This window comes from Octopus bimaculoides, chromosome 2, assembly GCF_001194135.2.
Source record: "Octopus bimaculoides isolate UCB-OBI-ISO-001 chromosome 2, ASM119413v2, whole genome shotgun sequence".
Classification (NCBI taxonomy): domain Eukaryota; kingdom Metazoa; phylum Mollusca; class Cephalopoda; order Octopoda; family Octopodidae; genus Octopus; species Octopus bimaculoides.
Window position 1 is genome coordinate 69,885,854 of NC_068982.1, and position 16,887 is coordinate 69,902,740.

At 35.4% G+C, this 16,887-nt stretch overlaps 2 protein-coding genes across 4 annotated transcripts in view; one reads left to right on the forward strand and one right to left on the reverse strand.

The window, feature by feature from the left end:
• The window catches only part of LOC106869237 (dynein regulatory complex subunit 3), a 68,979-nt gene extending 57,526 nt beyond the window's left edge, over positions 1 to 11,453 (reverse strand). The window contains exons 1-2 of the mRNA XM_014914888.2: positions 11,351 to 11,453; positions 6,334 to 6,498 (exon numbers count right to left, since the gene is read on the reverse strand). Of these exons, the coding sequence (XP_014770374.1) occupies positions 6,334 to 6,493 (160 nt within the window). The 5' untranslated portion in view covers positions 6,494 to 6,498; positions 11,351 to 11,453. The remainder of the gene's footprint in view (positions 1 to 6,333; positions 6,499 to 11,350) is intronic.
• A 190-nt stretch (positions 11,454 to 11,643) lies between these two features.
• LOC106869232 (target of Myb1 membrane trafficking protein) overlaps positions 11,644 to 16,887 on the forward strand; it is a 152,423-nt gene continuing 147,179 nt past the window's right edge. For all 3 annotated transcript variants that reach the window (XM_014914881.2, XM_014914882.2, XM_014914883.2), the window contains exon 1: positions 11,644 to 11,723. In XM_014914881.2, the coding sequence (XP_014770367.1) occupies positions 11,666 to 11,723 (58 nt within the window). In that variant the 5' untranslated portion in view covers positions 11,644 to 11,665. The remainder of the gene's footprint in view (positions 11,724 to 16,887) is intronic.

Sequence of the window (16,887 nt, forward strand, 5' to 3'; positions counted from 1 at the left end):
GGGCCACTCCAAAACTGTGATTTTCTTGCTAGAAAACCAAGCTTTAGTGCTTTTTGACACATGCTTGGGATCATTATCTTGTTGAAACTTTAAATTGCGACCCTAGCGCAGAGCAGTTTTGGAGTGGCCCAGCCAGTCTCCAGACCTCAATCCTATAGAAAATTATACAAAATATATAAATTTTCAAAGGGGGTGTAGACTTTTGCAAGGCACTGTAATAAGAGTAACCTGATGGATGAAACTAGTAGTGCATGCATATCTCTGAAGGTTACGAAATAAACCCAATGTAAAATCTCTGTCATCAGTGATGTAGCAGCAGAAGTCCCACTGATAATATTGTATATACATGTATATCTAAAGCAGTCAGCAAGTGTTCTGTCAAACTGGTATTTCATCTGACTGATATTTTCTTTTGAAAGTGGCAAAGGTTGTCTGCAAGTTTTCTGTTGGACTGATATTTTATCTGGTGTTTTCTTTTGAAAGTGGAAAAAAGTTCATTGTTGTTTAGATGTAACTTTGAAGGTAAATAAATACATTTTCCATCATTATATACTGTGTTTTATTACTCTATGGTGATTTTTTAATCATTTATTAAAAAAGTTCTTAACATACACTTTATTAAAAGATATCAAGTAGCCTAATAGGTTCTCAAAAAAAATTGGCTGGCATGTGGAAGAATTTTGTATCAGAGATTTTGCCAGTTTTGGCACGCACTCTCAAAAAGGTTACTCACCCCTGGACTAGAGTGTTAGAAACACCTTCTTTGCTAGAAATAAGAGCTAAAATGCTCTAATGCCATAGTCAAACCACATAATTGTATACATATATATTGACACGGATTATAATCATCTGAAAACACCATTCAAGAATTCCTAATACTGACCAGTCAGTTTCAGCAATTTCTGTTGCCTCATCAGTAAGGACTGGCTGGAATTTGGCAGATTCCAGACTTAATTCTGAGAATATATATTTTCACCATAGAAATCTCTGGATGATTTAGCGAATCACTAATGTGTATACAGAAAATTAATATAGACAGCGGTTTGAAATGTTTTACCAAAAAGGAAAACTATAATTATCACTAAATATGACTAGAGTGTTAGAAACATCTACATTGCTAGAAATAATAGCTAAAATTCTCTAATGCTGTAATCAAAACACATAATTGTATACATATATACAGACAGGGACTATAATCATCTGAAAACACTTCGAGAATTCCTTATACGGACTGGTGTTTTTGGACGATTATAGTCCCTCTGAGTAAATATGAATACAATTATGTGCTTTGACTACAGAATTAAAGCATTTTAGCTTTTATTTTAGCAATGCAGATGTCTCTAACACCCTAGTGTTAGAACTTCCTCCACCCAATTCTTATTCTTGAAACAATACTTTCAGAGCATCCTCCACCATTGCTAATTTGGTTGCCTAGGTAACAGAAACTATCTACAACCTCAAGAGAGCCTACTGGGCATTTGAGAGAATCTAATTCTCATGTGCTCTTAGTGCTTATTGTTCCTGCACATCTGCCACATATAAAGACTACTTTATCTGTTAATCTACCTGTGATTCCACTGCACCTCTAATGTATCTATAGTTTACACTGGGTACAGCGAATGGAATTTCTTCCAACTCCTTTCCTACATATTCAGCAGGGCCATTTTGCTGATGGAGAGAGAGTTTTATCTTCTTTCTTACTAACACTTTTGTCTTAGCTAGGTTAACTTTAAGGCTCTTTGATTCCAGGTTTTGTTTTCATATCTGGAATTTCTTCTCAAATTCTGCTAATATATATATATATATATATATACACACACATGCACACACACACACACACACACACACACACACACACATGCACACACACACACACATGCAAACACATATTTTGCATGTGTGTTTGTGTATGTGGTACAGGGTATTTCGGCTAAATTTGACAGTTTGCACCAGAGGCATCCAAAAATAGAAGTATTTTTTAAAAAATAAAAAAATTTCAACTAGATTATGGTTGAGAGATAACAGTTTACTCAAAGTAGCTGCATTCAGCTTCCACTATGGCCTCAAAATGGCTCTAGAACCTGGTGCATGTGTTCCTCACTGTGTCTCTGGGAAGATCTTCAAAGACCTCCCTAATGTTGGCCACCAACTCAGCCTTGGAGTTGCAGACAGAGCAGTCAGTGTGCTTCTCAACCACACTCTACACATAGCAATCCATGGTATTACAGTTGGAGGAATTAGGAAGCTGGAAATTGGGACTGATACAGTGATAGAAATCCTCCAACAATGACTTCTGAATTTTCCTAGAGTTATGTATGGTAAGGAGCTGAATCCTACTGCCACACATATAGCCTTCCAACAGAAGCTCTCTCCAGTCAGAGTTTGACCACAATCTCCAGCATCTTCACAGAGGTATCTGAATTGAGCTTAAAGCCCTGTTCATAGGTGGGATCAGCATGCTGTCACTCTCACAAGCGACACACTTAAAGACCATCATAATCTGGAGGAACTTGGTTTTTGTGATACATGGGACACATCTTACAACCTTTACAGTGTTCACAAAACATTGAGCAGTTGTCATGGTGTCAGTATTTTGACACTCGGCATAAATTAACACAATACAGGTAACTCTTTTCCAATATCCAGATGGCTTCCAATGTCAGCTATGTCAGCCAACTTTTATCTCTATGCTCTCCAACACCATTGACACTTCATCAATATATCAAGATGTTCCTGAAAAAAGGAGACGTAAAACATAATGCTAAATTTAGCCCAAATACCTGGTACTGTCATCATCATCGTCGTCGTTGTCATCATCATCATCATCATCATCACTCTTTAACATCCGTTTTCCCTGCTGGCATGGGTTGGACAGTTTAACCAGAGCTGGCAAGCAGGAGAGCTGCACCAGGTTCTAGTCTGATTTGGCCTGGTTTTTATGGTTGGAAACCCTTCTTCATGCCAACCACTTTACTGGGTGCTTTTATGTGACACTGGCACTAGTGTTTTTTATGTGGCACTGGTACAAGACTCTTGCAGGCCAATCCTCTTCACTAGGGAATGTGGCCTTAACACTTCTGCTGTGGAGGATGTGTCTTCTTGAGTAGAGCAAGTTGTCAGATATCCTGGTCTTTTGTCATTTTCTCTGAAAAGTTCAGTGTCCTGAGGTTGTCTTTCAGTTCTTCATTCCATGTCTTCCTGGGTCTCCCTCTTCCACAAATTTCATCCACTTCAAGTGATCAGCACTTCTTTATGGAGCTGTTGACATCCATCCACATCACATGACCAAACCAGCACAGTCTTCTCTCTTGCACAAGTACTCTCCATTCAATCAGTTCCCATTTCATGTCACCCTCCTCTTCACACATATCATCCACTGCTCTTCCCCGCCATCCTGATACCCCTTTTCTCTCTTGCTATCCAGATCCATCTCACTTGTTAGCCAGTCTTCATCCATTAATATTCTTCTCCATACCCATGTTACAGTGGGCCATCCCCGCTCCCTGGACCACCAAATTGTCTCTCCTCATGCATTACACCAGTTTATCTCACTACTCTGCTTCTACAGCCGACCCAAACACATCATCTCTCTTCTCCCTTCTACTGTCAATAATATCATGACCACTCTGCTGCCAGCATTCCTGTAGTCTCCCAAACTTGTGCACCCCCTACCCTCAACCCTTCCTCAATCTCTACAGATGTTACTGACATCTTTCTCCCACTTCCGGCTGGAGAAACCATGTCAAAGCAGATATTGGAGCACAATGCAATCCTTCAGCTCATCAGATATCCTTGTCAAACCATCCAACTTATACCAGCATGGAACATGGACATAAAATAATGATGATGATTTCAGGCTACAGATAGAAAAGGCAATGGACTTTTGTATTATGACAACAGTACAATATCACTGAATTCTCTCGGTCATGTTCAGAATTCCTAACTGTATAAACATGTTCTATACATAATGAAACTTTTCCATACTAACACATATTTTCTCAAAACACTAAGTAAAATAAAACAAATGAAATATATCCAAACAGAGAGGAACAACTATTTCAAACTTTAGATTTGGCTGATCAAGAATTTGTATCTGCATTATGTCACTGCTTATCTCCATTACAATTGTTTTAATTTTTTTTTTTTTTTCAAGTGTTTTACAGAAAAAATAGACCAGACGTAAATAGGATACTTTTGAAGAAGTGTCCACATGATTCACAGTAAAACAAAACTTCATTCCTCAATGTTGACTCACACTAGATTCCATGTCATCAGACATGACAAAAGATAAAACTTTTATTGAGAGAAATTCTTCAATGCATTTCACACTCACACACTGTGTACCATGTATAGTGCCATTCCATTATCTATTGAATGAATAAAATGGTCTCATTCTTCCATTCTAATGTTATACTGCTGAATTTAAAAAAAAAAAAAAGCTGTAAATCTTGAAGCTTTTGTAGTTAATATTTAATACTGCAGGGTGCAGGCATGGAAGGTGCAGGCATAGCTGTGTGGTTAAGAGGTTTGCTTTCCAACCATGTGGTTTCAGGTTCAGTTCCACTGCATGACACCTTGGGTAAGAGTGTTCTACTATAACCCTAGGCTAACCAAAAGTTAGTGGATTTGGTAGATGGAAACTGAAAGGATCCCATTGTGTGTATGTGTGTGTGTGTATGTGTGTGTGTGTGCATGCATGCGTATGTGTGTTTGTGCCTCCTCATCTCGACACCATGTGACAGTTGTAAATAAGTTCCACCATCATACAAGCAGTGTTATTCATTTCCAATCTTCCATTAAAACATGTCCAGGCATAGGGAAATACTCCTGCATTTGAAAAGAAATGAGTTGGCAACAGGAGAGGTTAACTGACTATAGAAAAATCTGCCTCAACCAATTCCATCTGATCTATGCAAGTATGGAAAAGCGTACGTAAAGGATAAAAAGGGACATTAAGGATAAATGATAAAGTCAATCCTGTAAGTATACTGGTCTCATAGACAAGTGACGTTTGTCTATATGAGACTTGAAACGGGAGGAGGCAATGATGTATACTACCTAAAGTGTTAACAGGTTATACTTTATATACATCAAAAACTAGAATAAAAAACTCACTATTCTCTTTTTCTCTTTTGAGTCAGGAAAGGACAGTACATATCGCACTTTACAGAGCCTCTGAGACTGATGAGAAGGATGGTGAAAGATATCCACAAACCAGAGACCTTATCTATATTCTTGCAGCACAGTGGACTGTATGGAAAGTAATTTAAAATGCCATGAAGTGGTGTTAAACTGGATAGTGGATTGACCCTTTACCTGTCCTGTGTATCACATAGGATACACATGACATATTCCCCTGGTGTCCACACATTCCCAGTTTTCTTCAACCACTAGAGTAACTTGGGACTTATGGAAGGAATGCTTTATATTACCCAGAACACATATTACTCAGAACGTATGAAGCAAGGGCTAGCTAAAAGTCTGAAAACAAGCATGGACATTTAGAACAAACTTATGGAAATGCTTTGGACAGGCAAAGGGTTAAGTCAACCGAATTCCATGGTGGAATTTTAACCTTTCATGGTCTACTTCAGTTATAGGCTTAATCTGTCTAGATTATTTACATTCTAGATCAGGGGTTTTCAAACTTTTTGACTTGCGGACCCCTTTATCTTTCAGGCTTTACCTTAGGGACCCCCCTTATAAACACTTATGAAATTTATACATAAATATTTGCTTAAAATAACATATTTTTACATTTATTTATTTAACAGTATTTAACAAATAGGTTTATTGTCAATTAAAAGATTTTGATTAAAAAACATATATAAAATCAAGTTGCCCATAAAAAGTATTTGCTGTCTACGGACCCCCCTGTCTTGTCTTTGTGGACCCCCTGTGGTCCACAGACCACAATTTGAAAACCCCTGTTCTAGATGGATGGACAAAATGCACAGCAGCATTTCTTCTGAGTTCAACTGCTGCTGAGGTCAACTTTGCCTTTCATCCTTTTGGAATCTATAAAATAAATACCATTGAGTACCAGGGTCAATGTAACCGATCATCCCCCTCCACTCCACAAAACTTCAGGTTTTGTGTTTATGGTAAAAAGATTTACATTCTGAATGCTAATAACCAAAATAAATACTGCAAGGCATCTTGTCTTATCTAACACTTAGTACTTTTTTTACCGACCCCAAAAAGATAAGTAGCAAAGGATTTGAACTCAAATACTGTGAGAAGTTCTATGTGATGGTCTAATGACTCTGGCAATTTGTCATCTTTAGTGAATGAAAGGGAAATAAAGGAGAGAAAAATTAATGCATGACTTACTCTTGAAATCTAATCTGAGATGCAGAACATAATCAAAATCAATGCCCTCTTTTTTAACAATTTCTCCAGCCTCATACTTTGGTCCTTGTTCTTCAACTGCTTGAAGTAACATACCTTCCTCAATAACTGCTGGTTCAATGGAATCATAGAGGCGGCTCATTGTATCTAAGAAATAAAAACATATTTTTTAAATGTCAAATAGCATAAATCTTATAAAAGAAATATGGCAGATGAGTAGTTAAGGTGCTAAAGGTAAACACTGCAAAACAACTTACTGCAAATATTATATTGATGCCTTAAGTAAGGTCTTTGAAGCAGTCTGCTGAAAACATAACTCCCTGACACTTTATAGTTAGCTTCCCTTTTTTCGGAAACATTATCTTTTTTTATAAGAACTGCATTTCACTGCAGAACTATCTAGCATTAATTGATGTAATGCAAATATAGCAAATCTTTGACTTAGGTAATCCCTTGTGATGTTAAAAACAAGATTTAAACTCTCTGTCAATCTAGTGTCTTATAAAGAAGTTTTTTTTTTATCTGGATCACAAGACACTCAGCACAGAATCAACAATACAAATGCAGATCCAATGGACTGATGTTTCTCAAACCATGCCCAGGGTAATTTTAGCCTTCTATTTCTTTAGATTGAAAAAACAAAATGCCAAATTGACTAAAATTGTGGACCTACTTATAGTGGGACCATCAACTCATAAATGTTCTGTATTCAATGCCCATTTTATTTATCATATAAAGTAGTATAACTAGAGTTTGTACAATTTGGGTTGTCTTTGACTTTGGCCCCAACTCATGAAAAACACATGATAAAGATTTCTAATTTAGGTACAAGGTGAACAATTTTTAGGGGAGGGGTTTAGTTGATACCATCAGCCCTAGTACTTGATAGGTACTTTATTTTATCAACCCCAGAGGGATGAAATACAAAGGTGACTATGGCAGAATTTGAACTCAGAACATAAAGAAAAGAACTGGAACAAATGCTACAAGGTATTTTTTTCTGATGTTTTTGTGATTCCTTTGCAGCCCACTATCTGATATAATACACAATGTAATACTCATCAAAAGTGCCATTATCCCAAAAATGCCACCCACAGTGGGCCACACCCTTTAGCTTGCTTTTATTATTAATAAATTTCACTTCAATGCAGATGATATCACTTTACCCCTTCCTTATCTTCCTACGTACAAGCTTTGTCCATGTGCAGCCTAGACACTTCATGTCAAACCTATCTCCAATGGGTACACAATAAACTGGTCTCCTTCACTGCATATATCAAAGAAACAGTATTGAACCTCTTCCTTTCTAGTCTTGAAGAACAGACAATTAAACTCCTCAAAGTAGCAATGTATTCAATGCATTACAATTACAAGCAACCTTTCCAACATAGTAAACACTTTACCCTAAATACTAACCTTCCTCTTCAAAACCAGAAAGATGATTCAATTCTGAACACCTTTTGAACCTCAATAATGCTCAAATAAGACCCAAATTGAAAAGTCCACAACTAAAAGGAAATCATTTGACCAATAGACAAGGACTCTTTCACCAATTCATTTCAACCACTAGTACACTGATGTACTGATCCCAGTCTTCCTTTTCTCTAATAACAACAGCCTTTGCTCCTTACAGATAACTATCTGCATACCATCCCCACTAAAACTCTTTTTATCCCCCATACTGTATCTACCCTCCCAGGCCCACAGCCCATTTTTATTTCCAACTGTTTCTTTCTTTCTTCTTATACTGTCAACCATCTGGAATTACTGGTGGACTTTTGGAATAGCTATGACTACCTTCCTCATGGGCAAGGAACTAGGTGGCTGTTTGTTTCTTCCTTCAGTATTCCACTGTTTCTTGCAATGGGAATTACAATGGTGAAAGAATTTTTTTCTAAAAATTCCATTTTTACATTTTTGCTTCTCAATTCCTTGCCCTTTTTCTTTTCTTTTCCATGATTTTAGCTATTCCTAAACTCTGCCGAATTCATTTCCTGCAACAGTTTTTTTTATTTCCCCAAGTCATTGATACATACCGTAAAAACTCATGTAATTTACACACTTTTTTTTGCAAAAATAAAAATAAACTTTAGGAGGTGCGTAAATTACATGAGTTGATCATTTCCAGAATTTATTTTGTACAAAACAAACATTCATATTGGAAATTGACTCACTTCATGTCAGAATAGGTTTTGACAGAATAAATAATGGCTTAAATATAATGAAGTTAACTTTTATTTATGCTGGATGATATAATACTTACTTTTTCAATATAAATTTACTAAAACCATTAAATGGTTAACTACTTTTTGAAATCTAAGGTTCATGCTGGTAAACACAGTCCAGGCCATATTTTACATTGCTTGGAGTATTTTACATATTTTACATTGCTTGGAGTTTCTACCTGTCACAATGACTGAAAAAAATGTAATGATATGGATAATCTTGATTGTATGTTTTTATTTTTGTCTGTTTATTACTAGGCACAGTTTTAAGTTTGTTGTATTGTTTATGCCAATTTCAAACATTAGCTTCGTTAACATTAAAATGCCTTCTGGCAGCTATATTGCCACATTCAAATGCATATTCAATATATTTAATTGCTCCTTTTCAATAAACAATTCATAAGTTCTGCCCATACGAACAATAATGGTAATGACTAATTTTAAAGTTTGCTTGACATTTTATAAATGTGAAAGGGACTAAAATTTCGATACTCCATATCAAAGGTTCCGACAAGAATAAGCAGAAAAGAATTCTGTTTGCATAATCAGTTTGATCAGTCGCCTTCCTCTGCTAGTTGAGTAAAGAGTCATCCAAGCTGATGTTTATTGGTAGTTAAACTTAATTTGCAACTCCTGTACATAATTATCGGCTTTGTTTTTGTTGATAATTCTTATCAACAACTTTTCCTGTGATCGTGATTTGAGACAACATACAGCAGTATGCTAAAGATCAGACAATCGGTTGTGGGCAAGAAATGTAAAATAAAGTTCATTATAAACAACACAAACACTTTGTAATTTAATAGTTTTCAATATGATACCTGTTAAATAGAAATTACTTTTATTCAATGAAAATTTTATAAAATCTAATCAAAAGTAAGTGAAACTATACTAAATACAAATAAATTGAAAACATTCTTCCCTTGGCCATATTGGCAATTCTGAAAACATTTGGATGTGAATTTTACATGAGTAGAAGCTTTTTTTTTAACAAATTTTATCCTGAAAATTACCAGCGTAAATTATACATGTGTGCAAATTACATGGGTTTTTACGGTATATAAAACTACAAAAAGGGAAAACTGAGATGAAAGGAAACATTTCAATTCAGCTTTTCATTTAATATCATTATTATTCAGAACTGTAATTGCATCAGCCAAAATGCTAAGTAGCATTTCTTCCACTTTATGTTCTGGTTCAAATTCCACTGAAGTCAACTTTGCCTTTCATCCTCTTGAGATCAATAAAATAAGTACCAGTTGAGCACTGAGGTCAATGTAATTGACTAGCCTCCTACCCACAAAAATGTCAGGCCTTGAGCCTACAATAGAAAGGATTTAAAGATAGTGAGCTGACAGAATGGTTAGTATGTTAGCCAAAATTCTTAGAGGCATTTCATCCATCTTTATATTCAAATTCTGCTAAGGTCAACTTTGTTTTTCATCCCTTTGGAGTTGATGAAATAAGTACCAGTTGAGCACTGGAGTTGATATAATTGATTAGGCCTCTTACTTGAAATGTCAGGTCTTGTGCTTATAGAAGAGAAGAAACAATTATTATTATTATTATTATTATCATTAAGACACAAAGCTGGCAGAATCATTAGCACACCAGGCAAAATACTAAGCGGTATTTCACCTGTTGCTATATTCTGAGTTCAAATTCCGCTGAGGTCAACTTCGTCTTTCATCCTTTCAGGCTTGATAAATTAGGTATCAGTGAAACACTGAGGTCGATGAAATCCACTAGTCCCCTACCCACAAATTTCAGGCCTTGTGCTTATAGTACAAAGCATTATTATTATTATTATTATTTTGTTGTTGTTGTTGTTGTTATTGTTATTGTTATTATTATGATGATGATGATGATGATGGTAGAGAGCTGGCAGGACCGTTAGCGCTATTTCGTCTGTCATCACATTCTGAATTCAAATTTCACCAAGGTCGACTTTGCCTTTCATCCTTTTGGGGTCAACAAAATAAGTACCATTTGAACACTGGAGTCAATGTAATCAACTACCTCTACCCAACAGATTTCAGGCCTTGTGACTATAGTAGAAAGGATTATTATTATTATTATTATTATTCAAAATTGTTACCACACGAAACAAAATGCTTAGCAGCATTTCTCCCACCTTTACATCCTGAGTTCAAATTCTGCTGAGGTCGACTTCGCCTTACATTTCTTTGGGGTCAATAGAATAGCGTACCTGCCAAGTACTGGAGTCAGTGTAATCAACCAGATCCCTCCCGCAAAAGTTTAGGTCTTGTGCCTTACAGTAAAAAAGGTTTGTTATTATTCAGAAACATTACCACGTTGAACAAAATGCTTAGCGTTGTTTCATCCAGCTTTACGTTCTGAGTTCAAGTTACGCGAGGTTGACTTTGTCTTTCATCTTTTGGGTTCGATGAAATAAATAACAGTTAAACACTGAGATGATATAATCGACTAACGCCCTCCCTCAAAAATTCAGGTTTTGTGTCTTTAGTAGAAAGCATTATTATTCCACATTTTCCACAATAATATACTAGTTTTTTTTAAACATACACGTTTAATTATATTATGTCATTTTCGACATTATTTATATATATATATAATGAAAACTATTTGAAATAAATAAAATGAAAAGACGTTCTGAAAGTGTTTATCGAGGTTTTAACAACATAACAGAAAATGCCATTATTTACATAGCACGTGTTTTAAAATAGAAATGACAAACCATATTTGATAGCGGAATATTCATATTAGTGTAGGTGTTTGCTAGTAAGACTTACTGCTGATATTTCGGGCCTATTTTAATTCAGAATCGAGCTTTTCTATACAAATTTTGATGATGCTATTCACTTTTCTCGGTAATTTCACCGCGTCAAGCTGTTGTCAAGGTTACGGGCATATCCGTAGAATATATTTAGGTTAAAATTTAATTCTTAATAGTTATTTTAAAATTTCATTTTCATAAACTATAATTTATTGTTTTAATTTTAAATAATAATAATTGGTATTTAATGATTTGTGAAGAAAATATACATTGCTAAAAATAAAAATCAGCAAAACTTAGTGACGTCATTGTATGGAAGTCAAAAATCAAAATGGCAGCTCTGTTTGGACACGGAAATCCTTTGAGTACTCCTGTCGGACAGTTAATCGGTAAATTTTCTTAAATTTTATAGGTCTTATTCTATTATTCTTGTATTGACCTTAGTACGCACTTCAACTGCTTCAAAATAAGCCAATATGTCTTACTGACATGTTTTTTCATCGTTATTTTATTCAATTTCAATGCTAACGACATATAAGAATTTGTCCACAAATTGGGGGATTTATTTTACTATAAAATTCTTATTATTAATGGTACCTGAGTTTATAATCATTTTTTTTTATTGAATCTGCCTACTTTCTCTGATTAATTCTGTCACGCACTAACAGATGGTTTTGGTTGTGGATTCTTGTATTTCACTATTATTATCATTACTAGTATTATTTCTTTATTGATACTCATATTGCAATTCATTAAATCAGAGCGATTTAATGTTGTTATATTCTAAAGCTATTTATTTACTTGTTTCTGATCACCGTAAAAAATGGGTTAGCCTGCTTTTAACTTTAATGACAATAACATGTCAGTTATATGGAATCTGCGCATTTTAAAGAGATACTTTCGACTTCTAAAGCTACACTGTGTATGTGATTTATTGTACTAACCCATATATATAATTTCGATCATCAAATGATGAACCTTCGATCGTATATTTGTACTTTGATTTCCTTCTTAAATTCTCGAAACATCTAATTCTAAATTCCATCCGATCCTTTCAGTTAATATAAAAATGAAGAAAAAAAAATTGATAACGCATCGTAGTTATGCTTTCTTGTTTAACGTAGAACCTAAATCGCTTGTGGGAATTTTAGCATGCCTTCAAAAATGTAATTGGATAGTCTCAGTAAAAGAAGGCGATATTTGAGTATAACGTACCAGTTTCACTTTCCCAAACTTCAACTGGTATCAGGTTTGTTTGACGGCCACGGAAGGGTTATTTTTTTCATCTTTATTGATACTATGCTGTGGCCAGCTCGTTTATCTCAGGAGATATTTTAAGGTTTTGTTGTTTAAGACGGAAGGGTGTGATTCTATCATTTCAGACTGTTTAATAGTTGTTGTTGTTTCCATTTAGCTTTCAGTTTGTAAGTACTACTCCCCCTCAGTTATGTTTGCCGACCACTAGTTGTCATCGTTATCTGTTTACTACTACAAGTACCTGACTGTAGATAGGCGGATTCTCCTTGGAAATTTCTCTGTATTTCTCCATAGCTGTAGATAATGGTCCTATTATCACGCAGGACATTTCTACAGAAATACCGAACATATTTATACATTATACGCTATAACGCCATATTGAATGGTGTAGCATTATTATACACTCCCCCTTTAAGGTTTCTGAAGAGACACACACCATGTTTTGAACACATTTGGTGCGGTTTCTCAGAAAAAGGGCTCTTAAGAAAAGAAAAGGTTTTGAGATATGTCAAACTAATTGCAAATTGACAAAATATCTTTAAGGTTTGGATGACTATCATTGGCAACGCCGTTTACATCATAAAACGGTTTCAATAAGGAAAGTATGTTTGTTTTTGTTTTCTAAGGGCACTTTTTATTGATACAGTTGTTTGATGCGATTTATTTTGAGGTTTATTTAGTTACGATTAAACGAAAATTACTGAAGAATGCACACTGCACAAGACCAGAACAATTATAGGCGGAGTTTTGGAATAGCATTCACTACATGTGGAAGGAAAAGGGCAAGGAAATTGGGTATTTTTCCCCCTTCGTTTTCTTTCTTTCTCCTTTTTTTTCTTTTTAGTATTCTTGTATTTCATATAACAGGAATTGTGATAGTGAAAGTATTTTTTTCAAAAATTTCAATTTTTTTTTTTACAATTTTGCTCCCTAAATTCGATGCCCTTTTCCTTCGCCATGAGGTGGTCGCGATAGCTATTCCGAAACTCCGCCCAGTTTATAAACTGATTATGTTGTATAAGGCATGTGTGTTGTTGGATTCAGAGCAGTCCGATTGTTATCGATGGAATCAATCTAGATTAGATGAATATCTTATGGTGAAAATAGACGAAATATAGTATTTCCACATAAGGTATATCAGAAGCCAGTGGAGGAGAGACCACCACTTGAAGAAGTGTAACATTGAAGGGCGATATATTGTTCGTAGATCAAATTATACTCTGGAGATTGATGTTTGTATGATGGAAATATAATTATTAGTCCATGTATTTGACCACTATATTGTAAACCGCACTAAGGATTTCATAAATCCGGCTAATTGTCCTGCACACAAACACAAGGTTTGGCCTTTAGGTTTAATGCGAAGAAAAATTGAATTAAATGTATTGGTACCTCTGATGAATAGTTACCTGAAAGAATTAAAGTGTATGCGGCGCATATGAGCATGGTGATGGCCAAAGCATTGGAAAATATTGTGACTGCTAATTCTGGAATATGATCCGTAAATTGTTTATTCATTTCATGAATTAGCTGTTCTGCAATATAAAATTACTTCGATTTACTGTAAATTACAACGGTCGAGCATTGACCGAAAAATTCCTTTCGTTTGTGTTAATTGCCATAGCGGTATTATTTTCATTTGTTTCTAATTCATATTGGTAAAGTATTATTGCGAAACTGGAACGAATGCTGAAGAAGATCGCCGAGACTAGATAGGGAAGTGGCAATTTGCGTGAATAATTTATCTGGTATTTTTACCTTTAAAAAAGAAGACTATAAACAAGTCAATTATTTACATATTAGAACTCATAAAAACAAACAAAAAAATATCATAACTATTTCTTACATTGGAGCCTCCATGTGATTACTCGACATGCTAAAAATAGCAACCAAGTTACAGTACAAAAACAACAAACAAGAACATGTCATTTCAAGACATTCTGATACAATCATACACTCCAATAATAACAATACAAAAAAAAAAAAAAATTATGGATTGAACCAGTTTGTGCAATTCATTATTTTGTGCACAAAAAAATGTGGTTTCCTTAGAACACAGAAAGCACATGGTTTCAGGTTCAGCCCCATAGCGTGACACCTTGAGCATCTTACTGTAGCGCTATCAACCAAGCCTTGTTAGTAGATTTGGTAGAGGGAGCCTGGAAAAAGCCTGTCATATATGTGTGTGTATCCTTGTTTTGACACCGTGTGGGTTCAGTCCCACTGCATGGCACCTTGGGCAAGTGTCTTCTACTATAGCATCGGGCCAATCAAATCTTTGTGAGTGGATTTGGTCGCCGGAAATTGAAAGAAGCCCATCATATGTATATATATATATATATATATATATATATATATATATGTGTGTGTGTGTATGTATGTAGTTGTGTACATGTGTTTGTCCCCCCACCATCACTTGACAAGTCTTGGGGGTCAATGTGTTCGACCAAAGGCGGTGCTCCAGCATGGCTGCCGTCAAATGACTGAAACAAGTAAAAGAGTAATAATCACCATCATGCAAGTAGTGTTCTTCATTTCTAATATGACATGGAAACATGTTCAGCATGACACCTTTAGCAAATGTTCTGCTACTATAGAACTAGGCCTTGTGAATTGATTTGGTAGATGGAAACTGAAAGAAGCCTATTGTGTGTGTTTGCATCTCTTTGTCTTAATTTGACATCATAGGGAAATATTGTTTTGTTTGGAAACAGGTGAGGGTTGGTGATAGGACATCCAGCTATAGAAAATCTACCTCTATGAATTCTGTCTGATCCATGCAAGCATAGAAAAGTGGGGCATTAAAATGATGATATATACCTTCATTTATACACACATAATTTACCACAAATATTTGAATTTTTGAAAACTTCATATAAGTATGTGAAGTAACTGTGATGAACAATATCGAAAAGCTGTTACCATATCATAATTATTTACCAGTAAATATATTTACATACAAGTCAATAACTGTAAATAGCTTTTCTTTTTGAGAGTGGTACATTCATTCATTCATTCATTCAAAATAGATTTTTTTGACAGTATGTAATTGATGAAATCAAACCATAAAACTGCTTTATTGATTTTAAAATGGAGCATGTGAAAGAGGTAAAACTGAGGAAGCTGGGATGAAGTAGTGAAGATTGATTTTGAAGAGGTTGCATCTAGTGAAGGAAATGATAAAGGAACAGGTCAGCTGGTTGTACACAGTGCAAGAGAGGACATGCCTACCCATGCAGAAATGGTGAAATAAAAATTAATAGAAATGGAGGCTGCAGTGCTTTGTATGTGTATGTAGCTCTGTGGTTAAGAAGCTTACTTTGAAAACTGTGGTTTTGGATTCAGTCCCACTGCACAGCACCTGGGGCAAGTGTCTTCTACCACAGCCCTAGACTGACCAAAGTCTATGAGTGAATTTGATAGACAGACTAGAAATCCATCATACACATATGTTTGTGACACCTGCCACTGGTTGACAGCTAGTTTTGGTTTGTCTATGTCTCTATAACTTAGTGATCTGACAAAAAAAAAAAGAGCAATAGAATAAGAGCCAGACTTAAAAATAAGTACTGGGGTCAATTTGTTTGACTAAAACCTTTCAGTGTGGTTCCCTAACATGACTGCCGTCCAATGACTGAAACAAGTCAAGGATTAAAGATGTATGTAATGCCTTATGAGTGTAATTCATTGATGGAAACTGTAGAAAACCATTGCATGTATGTGTGTGTTTATCTACATATATACATGAATGTTGACACTACTGCTTCACTTGTCACTGTCTGAGTGAAATAGCAATGTAATGTTTACTTTTCCTGTTCACATTACAACTAGTTGCTCTGCACTCTTGAAGCCAGGTAGAATGAAAAAAAACGTCTCTGACATTGTTATTGAGTTAGAGTTGGCAACCAAATGTTATCTGGTCATAAAACTCTGCCTCAAATAACACCCATTTATAAATGGACATTTATAACATGAGTGTATGTGTGATCATCATCTTTTAACACCTACTTTCCCATGCTTGCATGGGTCAGACAGATTTTGTTAAGATAGATTGTTTATGGCTACGTGCTCCCTCCTGTCACCAACCCTCGCCTGTTTCCAAGTAAGATAGTATTTCCCCATAGCTAGATAGGTTTTCCATACAAGACTGGAAACTAACAATCTCGCTTGTATGGTGCTGATGCTTATTTACAACCATCACAAAATGTTCAGACAAGGGTACATTCATACACGCATGCAACATGTGTGTGTGCGTGCACACCTTTATATGTCTGTGTGTGTGTGTATATATATATA